We start from the raw sequence: 14,364 nt of genomic DNA on the forward strand, positions 1-14,364 counted from the left end.
ACTCCTGCCCCAAAACCCTTTTTCTTCTCTGGGACTGGTGTATCCCGCCTGTCACCAGCAAACCAGGTGTCCCATACAGCAGCCCGTGACTGAAAAACCCAAACCCCTTAAAATTCAATTGGAAATTCCCAGACTTGTCTTTATGTTTGAGTCACTGGAAGAGTCTGTCCAACATTGTAGCAACATTCCAGCGAACAATTAAAATTAAACATTTAACATCAGTGCATTAATTAAACTTAAGACAATAATATGTCTGTATTTCCTTTTTAGAGAAACAGCTTCCATCTACAATAAATGCCTAAAGAAAGGACAACAAATATATCAGGCAAGAAATGCCTCTCTTGGTTGCACAGTTTTCTCCAGTTCATTGTTAATGAACTTAAGCTTAGGAAGCACTTCTTCACTGGTCAAACACTTGAAAAGGCTTCCTAAAGACATGGTCAATGCTCAAAGCCTGCCAGTGTTTAAGAAACATTTGGACAATGTCCTTCACAACATGCTTGAACTTGGTCAGTCCTGAAGTGGTCAGGCATCTGAACTAGATGATCATTGTAGGTCTCTTCTAACTCAAATAGTCAATGAACATGAGCCAGCAGTGTGCACTCGCAGCTCAGAACCAATCGTACACTGGCTGCAACCAATGATGGGCTGCCTCACCAGCAGCATGACCAGCAAGTGAAAGGAGGTGATCCTGACCCTCTACTCTGCTCTCATGAGACCTCACTTGGAGTATTGTGTACAGTGCTGGTGTCCTCAACATAAAAAGGACATGAAACTGTTGGAACAAGTCCAGAGGAGGTCCACAAGGATGATCAGGGGCTGGAACACCTCCTGTATGAAGACAGGGTGAGAAAGTTGGGGCTGTTCAGCCCAGAGAAAAGAAGGATGCATGGAGACCTCATAGCAGCCTTCCAGTATCTGAAAGGGGCCTACACGGATGCTGGAGAGGGACTCTTTGTCAGGCACTGTAGTAATGGGGCAAGGGTAATGGTCTTCAAGCCTTATCAGTGTGAAGACTGGCTGACTGAAAAATAGGGCTTGTTTTACCTTCAATAGCTTCTAAATATACTGCCTCACATGGGGGATAAAGTTTGATGACAGCTACATGACAGCCCCTGCCAAAAGAAGGGAATTACTAGAGAACTACAGAGAGAAGCCACCAAGGCAGCTAACTGAAGAGTTTGGACAACCATTCTGACAGGTATTCAACTGAAGCAGCACAGCAGGACTGACAGGGCATGAGAACTGGAAGGGTGCTAGACATTACTTTTGCACCCCTGGATGACATATTTGTAAAAATATTTTTACAAAGCAAGTGACTGAGAATAACTGAAGTATTAATTTCCATGACTGCAGCTGGAGAACAAATTTACTACAGCTTTGGCCTGCTCAAATGGAACACATCAACATATTAGTGATTAATAAGGAGAAAAATCTGTACAGCATAAAAATGAAGGCATCGATATTTTTGAGAATATTATTTCAGGCTTATTACATTTTATTTTTTTTAATGTTAATGTCTATTCTTAGTTGTTAGTATCTGGATGATCTTCTATTGCAAGTATTTCTCAAGAACATGAGTATCTCTGAAAGTCAGTAAAGGCTGTTACAGGTACTTTATACACAGCCAAAGCTACTGGGGGAGGAAAACCTTGCTTCAGTTAGTTTCAACTATGATCGTTATTTCAAAAGATACAGTTATTTAAATGTGGCATTTCCATAATTTAGGCTCATATTTAAAAGAAAACATCCTGGTTTCAGTCTTTATTCCCTATTGCCATTAAGATATATGTTTTAATGACTGATTAATAATTTTTATTAATTAAAATTTTGGTTTTAGTAATAATATTGCAGTTGCTAACATCCAAATCATTAGGCCATTACTTTATCATAAATACTTATTCAGATGAAAAGAACTTCTATTAAATAGAACTAGGCATTTTTGTGAAAGCATTCTGACCCTGGCTGCATGAATAAAGATCTAAGAAAATATTAAGTAGACTGCAATAACTGCATGATTTTGGTCTTACCTGGGAAACATTTGACACACTTACAACTTTATCTGATATCCTTAGGAAAAATGCACAAGTTCCTGTGAAGTCCTGTAAAAAGGACAAAATGCATATGGTTAGAAAGAATACATGTGTACAGTAAAAATAATTAACTTTAAAACATGCTGAAAATAAAATCGTAAAAAAAATATTACTTAAAAAGGTAGTGAACTATTTGTAGGATATTTGAAAATATGTCCCTCTCAAATAAAATCCTTTTTCTCCATCTGGCATAAGAAAGTCAAAATGCCCTTTTGGGCAGACCAGTTCAGTACTGCATCTCCACCAAGAAAATGCCATTCAGGAATAGCTCATGAGCTAGGCTGTTTCCTGGGCTCCATTCCTCTTGTATTTCCTGAGTACCTGAGATCATTGTACGACAGCTGGTAGATAACATATTCCTGTCTAGTAATTTTAGTATTCATTTATGGACCTATCCATGTGATTGACTAATCCCTTTCAGAATCTGCCAACATCTATTCCCTAAAAAACCCTAAAGACATCCTCAGCTTTCAAACATTGAAATTACTTTTCATAGATACTTAGACCAGCATGGATCATCTTAGAATGACATTTAATTTTTTTAAAAGGGAACTTAAAAGATTACTAAAAATGCCTGATCCAAATACTTTTCAACATGTATTTTCATCTTTTTGATGGGCTGACATAATATCAAAGTTTCAAATCAGTACTGCAACAATACCTATTTTTAATCTATTAAATCTAATAATAATTCAACTGTAATAAAATTGAAAAGCCATTCAAATTGGTGCAATTGGCAGAGGAATGAACTTGACTTCTCCTCTGAAAGCAAGAAGGAATTCTTCAGCTATGTCTTTTTTACATAACAATGTTAATATAGGCTCCTTGGGGGGGGGGGGGGGGAAGACATCACCATGCCGTATTCAAAGAAAATTGTATATGGTACACCTGATTCCCCCCAAAAGAGATGGAAAGAAAGAAATTAATCAGAAATCTTACTGACTACTCTGAATACACACTGAATAATGCTTAGACATTACAGTCAGGAGGTCATTGTAAGAATCTGAATGCAATAAAGGAATTATTAAAGGCATTTTTGGAGTAATGTGCAGTATTATAATATGAAAGGAAATACAAAACCACTGAGAACTGCACTTTTAAGCTAGAAGTGCACAAGCACTAGAAAAACACTTAACCTGCAGTCATTAACAAAAATGTTAGGATCTGCAAATTTTTGACAAGGGTTTATTTGACCTGCAGTACTCTCACATGGTCAAATCCACTAATCATTATTTCTTTATAGATGAATTACAGCCTCTGCTCCCATTAGAAGAACATGGACTAAGTACTTAAATATCTATCCAAGAATTGCAAAAAGCTTTTTAACACTGAACAACTGATAGGTTTTTTCAATATTTTATTTTTCAAATGTCATCTAATGAATTTTTCAACCATACCTCAGTAGAACCCATAGTAATAAATAACTTCTTCTGAAGCAAACTGTTTGTTGACCCATCAGACCTCAATGATGCATTCAACTTCTGCTAGTAATTAAATTATAAACAAAAGGTTAATAAAACTATTATCATACAAATACCTCATTGCATTTGAGTATGTGAATTATACCTAAACTTATTCTGAGTGAGTGAGGTTGGCTTAATCTGGAGAATAAGCTTTGCATGAATCTCACAGTCCCTGGTTAACAGCTTCATAGCCCTGCTCTTTGAGAAAAAATAAAATAAAATCAAAGAAGAAGAGGGCAAAAAATTCTCAGAAAAAAATAAATGAAATTAAATCGGAAGTGTTTTCCAGAGCAACTTTCTCTTTTGCAGCCATTGGTCCCTCTCCACTGAGATGTATCTTCAAACTCTTCTCTTTGAAGCAACAATAAAGACTTCCTTTTGTCTAATTTTCTGTCACACACTTTGGAAAATAATCTGTTGAAACTTGGAAGAATGTAACAGAAAATAAGTGGAAGAAGCCTCACGTGTATTTCTCTTTCAAGATGAAGAAAGGCCTCTCCATAAAAAGTGAAATGTTCAGCTCCTGCTAGACTAAATATGTGATGTATGACACACATGGTGGCTCCCCATTTCCACCCCAAACCAGCATTTTCTAACCCCTGTGCACAGTCTCAAGCGAAAAACACACACCCAAGCTGGAGAAAGAGAGAGGAGGAGAACTGGAGAAAGGATTTTTGATAACTCCTGGTAAGAACATGTTTACTAGGTCAGGACAACAGTCTGTCCTAGCCAGTATTTTGTCTCCAAGAATGACCAAAAATGGGGAAGAACATGGCAAGCATGTATGATACTGCCCTTGAGTAATCTCCAATTCTCGAATATGTTTGCAACCAAACTGTTGACAAAATAGTCAGTTTAATGAGATCTCTTGGCTCATCAGGATGGGGTGAAAGATGCTAGAGATGGCATTCGTACTTTCCATCAGACACTTTATTTTTTATACTATGCTGCTTTTGCAACAAAATTTTCAAAAATTGATATTTTAATGGTTAAAAAGACCAAAATAAAACAAAATTAGATGCAGAAATGAAACGTTCGACTTAACCCAAACTGGGCATTTATTTTTGGTTTTTCAGTTAAGGAAAATAATTTCAAGATTTTTAGTTTCATCTTGATTTAAGTCAGAGATCAATAGATTCATCCCGGAAACGTACATACACAGTCCCAATGAAAGGAAAAACTAATTAAACTGTTTTGACAGCTAAGCTGATTCTGTGCTTTGCAAAGTCTTCAAGCACTTCCAGTACCACCCAAAGTTCTTTTAACTTATCTAGGTTATAATGAATCTGTAATTCATTCTTGCACTTAACTGAGGATTAAGCATTATCAACTGGTTTTCCTCCCCAACAAGCCTCACCATACGGTGAGTTAGCTCACCCTCATGTCTCCTCAATGACATCACCTGAAAGGCCTGAGGAAGGACTTCTGCAGTTCAGGAAGCTCACACAGTCACATTAGGCAATTTCAAGGTCACTTAGCACCTCCTGATTATCTGTTCCACTGAGTGGAAGTGGAACAATGATTGTACGTTTTATGAAGAGGCTTCTCAGAATTGAAAGGGAGAGAAATACATCTTGGGAACCACATGTTTTCCAAGTTTAAGATGATATTCCACAGAATAGGCCATGAACATGAAGGCACCTTACTTTAGAAAGAAATTGCATTATTTTTCACCCTCTTTAATGATTGCTTTGTCCATAGTGCAGGTGGTGCAGTTCAAAACAAAAGTAGAAGACAAAATGGTTCTTATACATCCCTATAATACTTATGCTGACTAATTTAGTATTTTTAAACTCTGAATACCGTGAACACTGCCTCACTTTATAACTTTTGAAGTTTGGATTTTTACTTTATTTGGCCATTTTTAACAAAACCAGTATCAAACCATGCCACAAGGCATTTTCCTGTTCTCATGTAAACCAGGATGGCAACATACAAACATGTGTGTTCTTTCCCCACTGGCAAGCATAGCAAATATAATCTCTGTTCAGATTTTCTGAATTTTGCAACAGTCATATTAATTTTTTTAAAATGCAATTTTGCTTTTGCAAAAGTAATAACAGAAACATACCTGCAATACATCTTGATAAAAGAAGAGCAACTTTTTAATCCCACTAGGGGCAAAGAACTGTTCTATAAGTTGAAACTAGAAACAAAATTACAATTGTAGTTAATTGTGAAGTAGTTTCAAAAACTGGAAATTATGGTAATACATTTAATAATAATAATAACATTAATTTAATATTTACCTTGTCATCAGAAATAACAGCCTCCTCCACTTGCTGCTCACTTAAGCCTATCCCATATGCTAATCTTGATATCAAATACTTGTATCTTTCATCTATCTGAGCTCTTCTCTCTTCTTTCGTGACTTTGGCTTGCTTGGCTAGTTCTTTCCTAGTTTCACTGGAAAGTACTATACTTTTTTTACCAGTTGTCTAGAAAACAAAAATTTGTTATAGAGAGATTCTTTTTCCTCACTTAAAGATTGTATTTTATAATGTTGATCTTTAAGCTGGTTTCATAAACTACTTCAGGCAGGAACATAAAACAAAAAAAAACAACTAAGAAATGCAGAGGGAAAAGATCAGTAATAATTAATTTGTTGGGCCAGAATTATTTCTCAAAGGAAATAATTAAAACAAATCCACTACAAAAGCAGTCACCACTGGAACAAATATACAATTTATATTTAATATGCAGGTCATATAATGTTAGTAGCAGAATGATAAAGAAGGAAATCTATGTAGCCAAAGGATTTTTTTTAAATCTTCATAATAGCATGAACAAGACTGAAAATAGATATGGTGAATAACATTCTTAAATCAACAGACAATCTTCAGAAGCCATGCAAAAAAAAATAAAGATTCGGGTAAAATAGTCTCCACTGAGCATTTCATCTCTGGCTTCCGTGCCAACAAGTGGATCTTTCGTTTTGCATATGTCTGCCCTGATGCAGAATTACCTTATTCAAATATTCTTAACCAATTTTACTTTTCATCTTGGCAAAGAAAGGGGATTAACCAGTGGATGATCAAAAAAACCCCCAAAGCCAAAATCCCAGCAACACACAGTGTGAGCACAGAATGTAAATGGCCTAACACTATATATGCTTTTGAGCGGTTCACTGTTCTTTTTCCTTGTAATTAACAGACAATGAAGAAACTCAGTGCCCTCCAGTATGAGGACAAACTTTAGTCAATGAAGACTTCAAGAATAGTCTGTACAGAAGAAAATTTAACAGAAAAAAGGTAGCTGAGTCACCACCTATTTTAGCATAAAACACTTGCCGGAAGAACAGCAGTCAAAGGTGATACTGTGGCAGCAGATGCTAGCTCAGTGCTCCTTGTCTTCAGTTCCCCTCCACATCTACGACGCTTACTTTCTGTGTCTAGTTAAAAGAAGTGACAAAACTAATTATTCAGCCTCAGAAGCTGCTAGTGGGAAAAGGTGTCTAATAATGGCTTTTATCTCAAGTGCAATTCCAACAATCCCTACCAATAGCAATAGAGGTAAGCAAAAGCAATTTAAGGTACTAGCTTTAAGAAATCAGTCCTGGAAAAATAGAGATTCTGAAACACTGTCACTTTTCACCTTGCTATTTTCACCCAGTTACTCCTCTTCTTTTACTTCATCTAAATTCTGATTGTCAGTCTCATGCACTTCTGACAAACTTGCTACTTACAGAAGCTTGCAAGACAACTTGAGTACATGGAGTATCTGAAGAATGAATACTGCTAGTATTCACAATAAAACCAGGCCATATATCATTAGAGTGTATAACCATCTTCTGCTGCTTGTTTAAGCCTCCTTATGAGGCTTTGGAGCCCTTCAAGTTATGTAACAAAAAAAAAATCTATTGCATGCCTTTTTTTTTCCCTAGAAATTAGGATTTGAATATTTTGAAGTAATTTAAGTAACAAATAAGAGTATTCATGTTTTCCTAAGTACTTATAACTTATCTCCAGTCAGTTGCCATTTCTCTTCTAAATATTTTCATTACAAAGCATTCCTAAATATTGCTTTATCTCTTCTTAACAGAAAAATGATTTTACTTAGCTTCAAAAATATAATTATTTACAAGCACTGAACCACACTATTTGTAATTGCTACAGCTTTGGTTTAGCCCAAGAAAAAGCAACCATTTTATTTCTCAGAAGATGATATTTAGGTCCCATCCTTAGGAGCAAATAGAATCCTCAGTGGGGCATGAAATTGTGCTAATCAGCAACTCACTTAAATTTCAGGAATTATTCTTAAACCTATTCAAAATAAATTATGAGATTGTGACTAAAATTAATATTCCAATAGCACTGATTTCCTTTTTTTTTTTTTTTCATAGATTGATAGATTGTGTCTGTTTTTCCCTGATTATGGCGTATTACTCACAGAATCACAGAATGGTTGAGATTGGAAGGGATCTCCGGAGGTCATCTGGTCCAACACCCCTGCCGAAGCAGGATCAGCTAGACCTGGCTGTCCAGGACCATGTCCATACAACTTCCAAGTATCTCCAGGAATGGAGAGAGTCTACAACTTCTCTGGGTAACCTGTGCCAGTGCTTGGTCACCCTCACAGTGAAAAAGCATTTCCTGATGTTCAGACAGGACCTGCTGCATTTCTGTTTGTCCCCATTGCCTATGGTCCTGCCACTGGATACCACCAAAATTAGCCTGTCTCCATCTTCTTTGCACCCTCCCTTCAGGTATTTATATGCACTGATGAGATCCCCACTTATCCTCCTCTCCTTGAGGCCAACAGTCCCAGCTCTCTCAGCCTCTCCTCGTAGGAGAGATGCTCCAGTGCATTCACCATGTTCGCTGCCCTTCACTGGACTCTCTCCAAGTATATGTCTATGTCTCTTGTACTGAGCAGAACTGGACCCAGGGCTCCAAGCAAGGCCTCACCAGTGCTGAGGAGAGGATGGATCATCTCCCTTGACCTGCTAGCAACAATCCTCATCATCCAGTCCACAGTATCATTAGCATTCTTGGACACAAAGGCCTATTGCTACCTTACCTCCCATTTGGTGTCCACCAGGACCCCCAGGTTCTTTTCTACCAAGCTGTTTTTCAGCTGGTCACGCCCCACCATGTACTGGTACCTAGGGTTATTCCTCCCCAGGTGCAGGACTTTGCACTTCCCCTGTTGAACTGCCCAAAGCTCCTTTCAGCCCAAGTCCCCAGCTTCTCCAGGTCCCTCTGGATGGCAGCATGATCCCCCAGTTTATCAGCCAACCCCTCCCAGTTACATGTCATCAGCAATCTTGCTAGGGGTACACTCTAACCCATCATCCAGATTACTAATGAAGGTGTTAAACAGGGACCCAGTATTGACTCCTGGGGTACACCTCTAGTTACCGGCTTCCATTGTGCCCCTGATCACCACCTTCTGGGTCTGCCTGTTCAGTTTTCAATCCCTCTCACTGTGTGCTCAACCAGCTCACACTTCATTAGCTTCTCTGTGAGGATCTTACAGGACTGAAGGGGAAATTAAAATTGTAACGGCTCAGCAGGGGTAATTTGTGACCCAAGAACAATCTGGCATGCAGAGCAAGAAGGTTCAATTGCAGAAGGGGTTAAAGGTGGCTGGAAGAATTAATGCTGGAGACAGAACAACTCCCTGTAAGGGAGTGTAGTTTCCCTTCGTAATGGGATAAACAGCCACAGCATTGTCTTGTAGCCATCCTGAAATCCAGGCTCATGGTCTACCTAGTCAAGCATTTCTTCCATTGATGAACTCCTGATGGCTGCTCCCAATCATCCTTCTTATATTTCATGTGCCTGGAAATGGTACTTAGGATTAACTGCTCCATCACCTTCCCAGGGACTGAGGTGAGGCTGCCTAGCCTGTAGTTCCCCAGGTGCTCCTTCTTGGAGACAGGAGGGACATTTGCTTTCTTTACACCTCAGTATCGTGACTCTCTACCAGTTGCCATAAGCATTCCAAAATTATTGAACATGGCCTCACAATGACATCAGTCAGATCCCTCTACACTCATGGGTGCATCCCATCGGGTCCTATGTGTTTATATATGCCCACTTATTCAACCTATTATCACACTTAATACATTCCAGAAAAGAGACGCCATACTATAAACCATATTATAGAACATACCACACTATAGAATATGACTCATTTTAATGCCAGAAAAATGGTTCTAATCATGTTACTATGATTCAACACTAGGAAATCTGCTAAGGGATCAGAGTTGCACTGTGCATGACTTTGCAAATACATATATATATATACAAGCATTTCTTTCTATGTACATGTTTATTTATAAAGCTGAAAATTGCACATTGGAGTCCCTACACTAGTACATTCAGAATAGCATGTGCCCACTCAGTATATATAAGTACAAACTTGAACACTGTACTTAATTAGTTTCCCATTTTGTTCCTGGGTTTTTTCTCCATACAAAGGCAACATGAAGTACTTAGTGTTATTTTCTTCCTTACCTTTTTTTATAGCAATGAGAGGTGGACAGAGATCGATGTTGGGTTTGGAAGAAAGCTGCACTGCTTTCAGTTGTTCTGAGTCCTGCTGTGCAGAGTGACCAGGAGAGGAACTACGCTCAACAATTCCTCCTAATTCAGTCTCATCTCCCAGAGCCTCCTCCATCTCCACCGCCACACGAAAACCAACCTAAATCCACAATAGATGACCAGATAATGTAACAGGGTAACCACCAACCACACTTTCAGTACTTTTATCCCTGTTACTGCACCAGTATGATAGACTAGCAAAGAAAAGAAGAAAATACTCTCCATTTCTGGTAGCTAATTTAAAATCAGAAGATCTAAGCAGTTTACAAAGTGATAAAAGCTCCTGTCAGGATGCCTGCTACCAAAACTTTATTTCTAGCCGCATAACTGCCATTTCCCTCCGATCAGCCTGCTGCAGTTAGGAACTCACACGTTGAGGGGCAGGTTAAGCTCCGTTTTACGCGGCACCCGCAGGTCCCACAGCAAAGCACTGCATACAGAGCGCGGCCGAAGCACTTGCTTTACCTGAAGCGGGCTTTAAAGCCTGCCTTGTGTCCAGGCATTGACTGTTGCTGGCAGCTACTATAGCAACCTGTACACAAAACCAGTCCCCAGGAGGCACCTCGGCTGTCCCAGTTTCCCCCCGTATCCACCAACTCAATGCTGATGTCATAGCTACTTGTCTTTCTAAATGCACCGCAGTTCTTCTCAACTTGTATACTAAATCCTAAGCCAGCAGCTCCCCCGAGCCCCAGCGTTACTGTTGTGCAGAGCCAGGGGGGGCTGTGGCGAGCTGCGGCCCCGTAGCCACTACACGCTCCTCAACACGGCTCTTCTAGGCGTGACAGCAACCCAAGTTGTGAATAGCATGTGAGGACACGGCTGAGTGTCTCTGACTGCTCGGCCGGGCAAAGCCACTTCCACATGCATCTGAAAAGCACGGCATGATTTTAAGCTTATCCACCTGCAGCATCCTTACTTCATAGGTTTCCTTTTCCAGGTGATACCCCAAGCTTTCACTGCAACAGGGTACAACTCAAACTCACAGGTTTAATGCCGCAAGGGACTTCTGCACTTTATCTTTTTAACCGATTCCGGTGACCTCGAATCAGACCCCAAAAGTACTGACAGTCCCCTAAGGGAGGAAAACAGTGATGTGCCACCGGTAGCCCCACAGGCTACAGCCCCGAGCCTGCTCTGAGGCAATGTGGGCTTCCCCCACTCCGCCGTCCCGCCACCGGGACGAGGCCCCCCGGGGAGCCCAAGCAGCGCTGCTCCGCGGACACTAAACCAGCATAAACCGTTCTTCCAGAAGCCTTTTCGGTTATCAAGAGCCCCCATCTTCCCCCCGCTTCCCTGGTGGTGGCAGGCGCACCCCACTTCAGTGCACAGACGAAGGGCAGCAACGCGCATGCGCGCAGGCCACCGGCAGTGGAGACCCACGGAGGGGGAAGCAGGAGGAGGGGGTTGTTTCGTTCTGCGCCTGCGCGGCTTGCGGTGCTCCCGGCGCGTGCGCGCTGCCGGCCTGTCAGTGCCTTCCCGCGGGGCGGGCTGGTCCCGGTGAGTGGAAGCTGTGGCTCCTTCCGCCCCGCACCAGTGCCCTGGTCGGTGAGCGAATCTGCGCCGCTTCCCGCAGGGATGTCGCGACCGTAGTCTGTCAGCGGGAAGCGGAGGGGGAAGGCGGGAGGTGGGATGGGACGGGCCAAACCGAGCTGATCCAGGGAGACCCTCGGGATGATGAGGCCGAAGCGGGTGCTGAGGGCTCTTCTGGCGTGGGCGCCGTCCGAGGGCCTCTGCCGGGCCCAATGGAGCTCGGTGCGGCGGGCCTGCAGCCTTTTTTGCGTGCCCGGGGTCAGGTGTCCGCCTTCAGCTCGGCAAGGATGGGCACCTGCGTCAATGCAAGTAATTCGAGTTGAGCCATCTCTGATGAGGAGTGCTGCCGGGAGGAGCTGGGCTGCGCTGGGGCTGCCGGCTGGGGGTGCCACGGTTTCCTCCGGGCTTTGTTTTGGGGGGTTGTGTTCCAAACCTGGGTGTCCCTGCTCGCCTCTAGCTCAGAAGCTGGCTTCTGGGGTGGGCAGGGGCCTCCCCTGTGAGTGCGTCGCCCCGCTGGCTGGCTGCTCGGCTCCCTGCCGGAGGATAAGGGTGTGCTTGCAGCTGAAGCCTTTCCAAGGCTGCTCGGGACTTTCTTTTGTTCGCTTCTCCCAGTACTTCGCTCTGAAGGTGTTTGTGGTTTTGACTCACAGCCTCTGTGCAAAGCTGGCATGTTTTTTTTTTTTTTGAAGTTTGTTCTTCCTTTTGAATGGTTAGTAGTTGTGCAACAGTCTGTCCACCTCAGCAAGTTAGTATGTAATCGGTTAGATTACACTGTGCTGACTGCTGATTTTGTTCACGAAGTCTAGATAATGTGCCTGGGTAGTGGCTCTGTGGGTTAAAGCTGTCTTAACTCTGCTGAATGAAGTCAGAGTTGTTAATAAAGGCAGTAAGTCAGTATAAAGCTCTCTACTGCAGATATAATTTCTGTAGTAAATTCATGTTTTAAAATATTTTTTTTAAAGTTGCATATATAGCACTAACAGCTTTTGTCCCTGGAAGTGTTCAAAAACCATGTAGATGAGGCCCTCCATGACATGGTTTAGTGATGGCCTTGTCAGTTCCGGGGTAATGGTTGGACTTGATCTTAAAGGTGTTCTCCAACCTAGTTGATTTTTATGATCCTATGAAATGGTTGGGCTAAACAAAACCACTGTAGTTATTCAAAAGTGTGAGTGCTAGGAATAGATTCTTCACAATGACATGTTGAGTACGAAGTGACAGAATTGTAGAATGGTTTGGGTTGGAAAGGACCTTAAGATCATCTAATTCCAACACCCCTGCCACAGGCAGGGACACCACACACTATACTAGGTTGCTCAGAGCCCCATCCAACTTGGCCTTAAACACTGCCAGGGATGGAGCATTGCCACTTCTCTGGGCAACCTGTTCCAGTGTCTTACCACCCTCAGAATAAAAAGCATCCTAACATCTTATCTAAATTTACCCTCTTTCATTTTAAAGCCATTCCCCCTCGTCACCTCACTACGTGCTCTTGAAATGAAACATCATTTGAGCTAAACAGCCATTAGGTAGAAAAGTGATGGGTATGGTTGCACAGCTGAGGAGGTAAAGACAGACATGAGTTTATGCTGTAGAAATAATTCTGAAATAAATGCATATGTACACATGTGATTTTTGAAGGTACTAGAGATACAGATGTTGAGATACTGGATGAAGGAATTTGAGACATAGTCTTACATACTAGCTCTTGGGAAACCTGTCTTGGAATCTTTTTTGATTCCAGCAAGTTCTGAAATGACTAATTGTACTGATGCTGTACTGAGCCTGCTTGGGGTAGGGTTAACTTTCTTCATAGCAGCCTTTATGATGCTGTGTTTTTAATCTGTAGCTAAAACAGTGTTGACAACACACCAGCATGTTGGCTATTGCTGACGGCTGCTTGTGCAGTGTCAAGGCTTTTTCTTTTTCGTGCTCTGTCCTCCACTCCCCTTGAGTAGGCTGGGGATGCGCAGGAGACTGATAGAGAACACAACTGACCCAAACCAGCTGAAGGGAAACTCCCTACCATATAATGTCATGCTAAGCAGTAAAAGATGGGGTAGAGGAAGAAGGGGAGTTTTTTGGCTTCCAGGGTGGCTGTTATTCAGAGACTATTTGGAGCAGTAGTTTGCCAGTGGGAGGTGGTGAGCAATTGCCTTTGCTTCCCTTGCTGTGTTTTGCTTTTTTGCTGGGGGGCAGGAGGTGTTTCCTTTTTCCTGTGAAACTGTCCTCTCAGTCCGTGAGTTTTCTTGCTTTTGCTCTTCTAGTTCAGTGCATTTGGCACAGTTATTCATCAGCTCACTATTCTGTTGAGATTAAGTGATGTGCTGGATACATGAATGCAGACTGCTTTGAAAGTAGGTATCTTTCAAGGAATAATATGGATATGGGAGAGTATAATCTATAGATTTAGCAGCAGAATATAAAATGTAATGTTTGATTACAAGACTGGAGACACAAATAGAAAAAAATTGGAAGGAATGAGGAATTCCAGATGTTTTCCTTGAAGTTCTGTGGACACCATGTTCTTGCATCTTTGTTAACTGAGATCTTCCCTCCTTTCTGTTAGCTAGGGAAGCTTGAGAGAACAGGTGTAGTTTGATGGACAGCAAATTTGACCCATACTGCTGTATGCATGCACGCATGCATAGTAGTTTGCATGCGTGTCTTGACATCACTAGAAATTCTGCTGGAGACTTAGGTGGAATACTTAATTAATTTTTCCTT

The 14,364-nt window shown here is 41.5% G+C and overlaps 2 protein-coding genes across 2 annotated transcripts in view; one reads left to right on the forward strand and one right to left on the reverse strand.

Annotated features, from left to right (window-relative positions):
- LOC136008472 (dynein axonemal heavy chain 5-like) overlaps positions 1-11,544 on the reverse strand; it is a 176,741-nt gene extending 165,197 nt beyond the window's left edge. The window contains exons 1-7 of the mRNA XM_065667810.1: positions 11,091-11,544; positions 10,018-10,204; positions 6,847-6,947; positions 5,806-5,994; positions 5,628-5,702; positions 3,491-3,577; positions 2,031-2,102 (exon numbers count right to left, since the gene is read on the reverse strand). Coding sequence (XP_065523882.1) covers positions 2,031-2,102; positions 3,491-3,577; positions 5,628-5,702; positions 5,806-5,994; positions 6,847-6,947; positions 10,018-10,180 — 687 coding nt within the window. The 5' untranslated portion in view covers positions 10,181-10,204; positions 11,091-11,544. The remainder of the gene's footprint in view (positions 1-2,030; positions 2,103-3,490; positions 3,578-5,627; positions 5,703-5,805; positions 5,995-6,846; positions 6,948-10,017; positions 10,205-11,090) is intronic.
- Positions 11,498-14,364, forward strand: part of EXOC3 (exocyst complex component 3) — a 29,460-nt gene continuing 26,593 nt past the window's right edge. Inside the window, exon 1 of the mRNA XM_065667811.1 lies at positions 11,498-11,604. The gene's annotated coding sequence lies outside the window, so the exon portion shown is untranslated. The remainder of the gene's footprint in view (positions 11,605-14,364) is intronic.

Source organism: Lathamus discolor, chromosome 2 (genome assembly GCF_037157495.1).
Source record: "Lathamus discolor isolate bLatDis1 chromosome 2, bLatDis1.hap1, whole genome shotgun sequence".
In the NCBI taxonomy this organism is placed as follows: domain Eukaryota; kingdom Metazoa; phylum Chordata; class Aves; order Psittaciformes; family Psittacidae; genus Lathamus; species Lathamus discolor.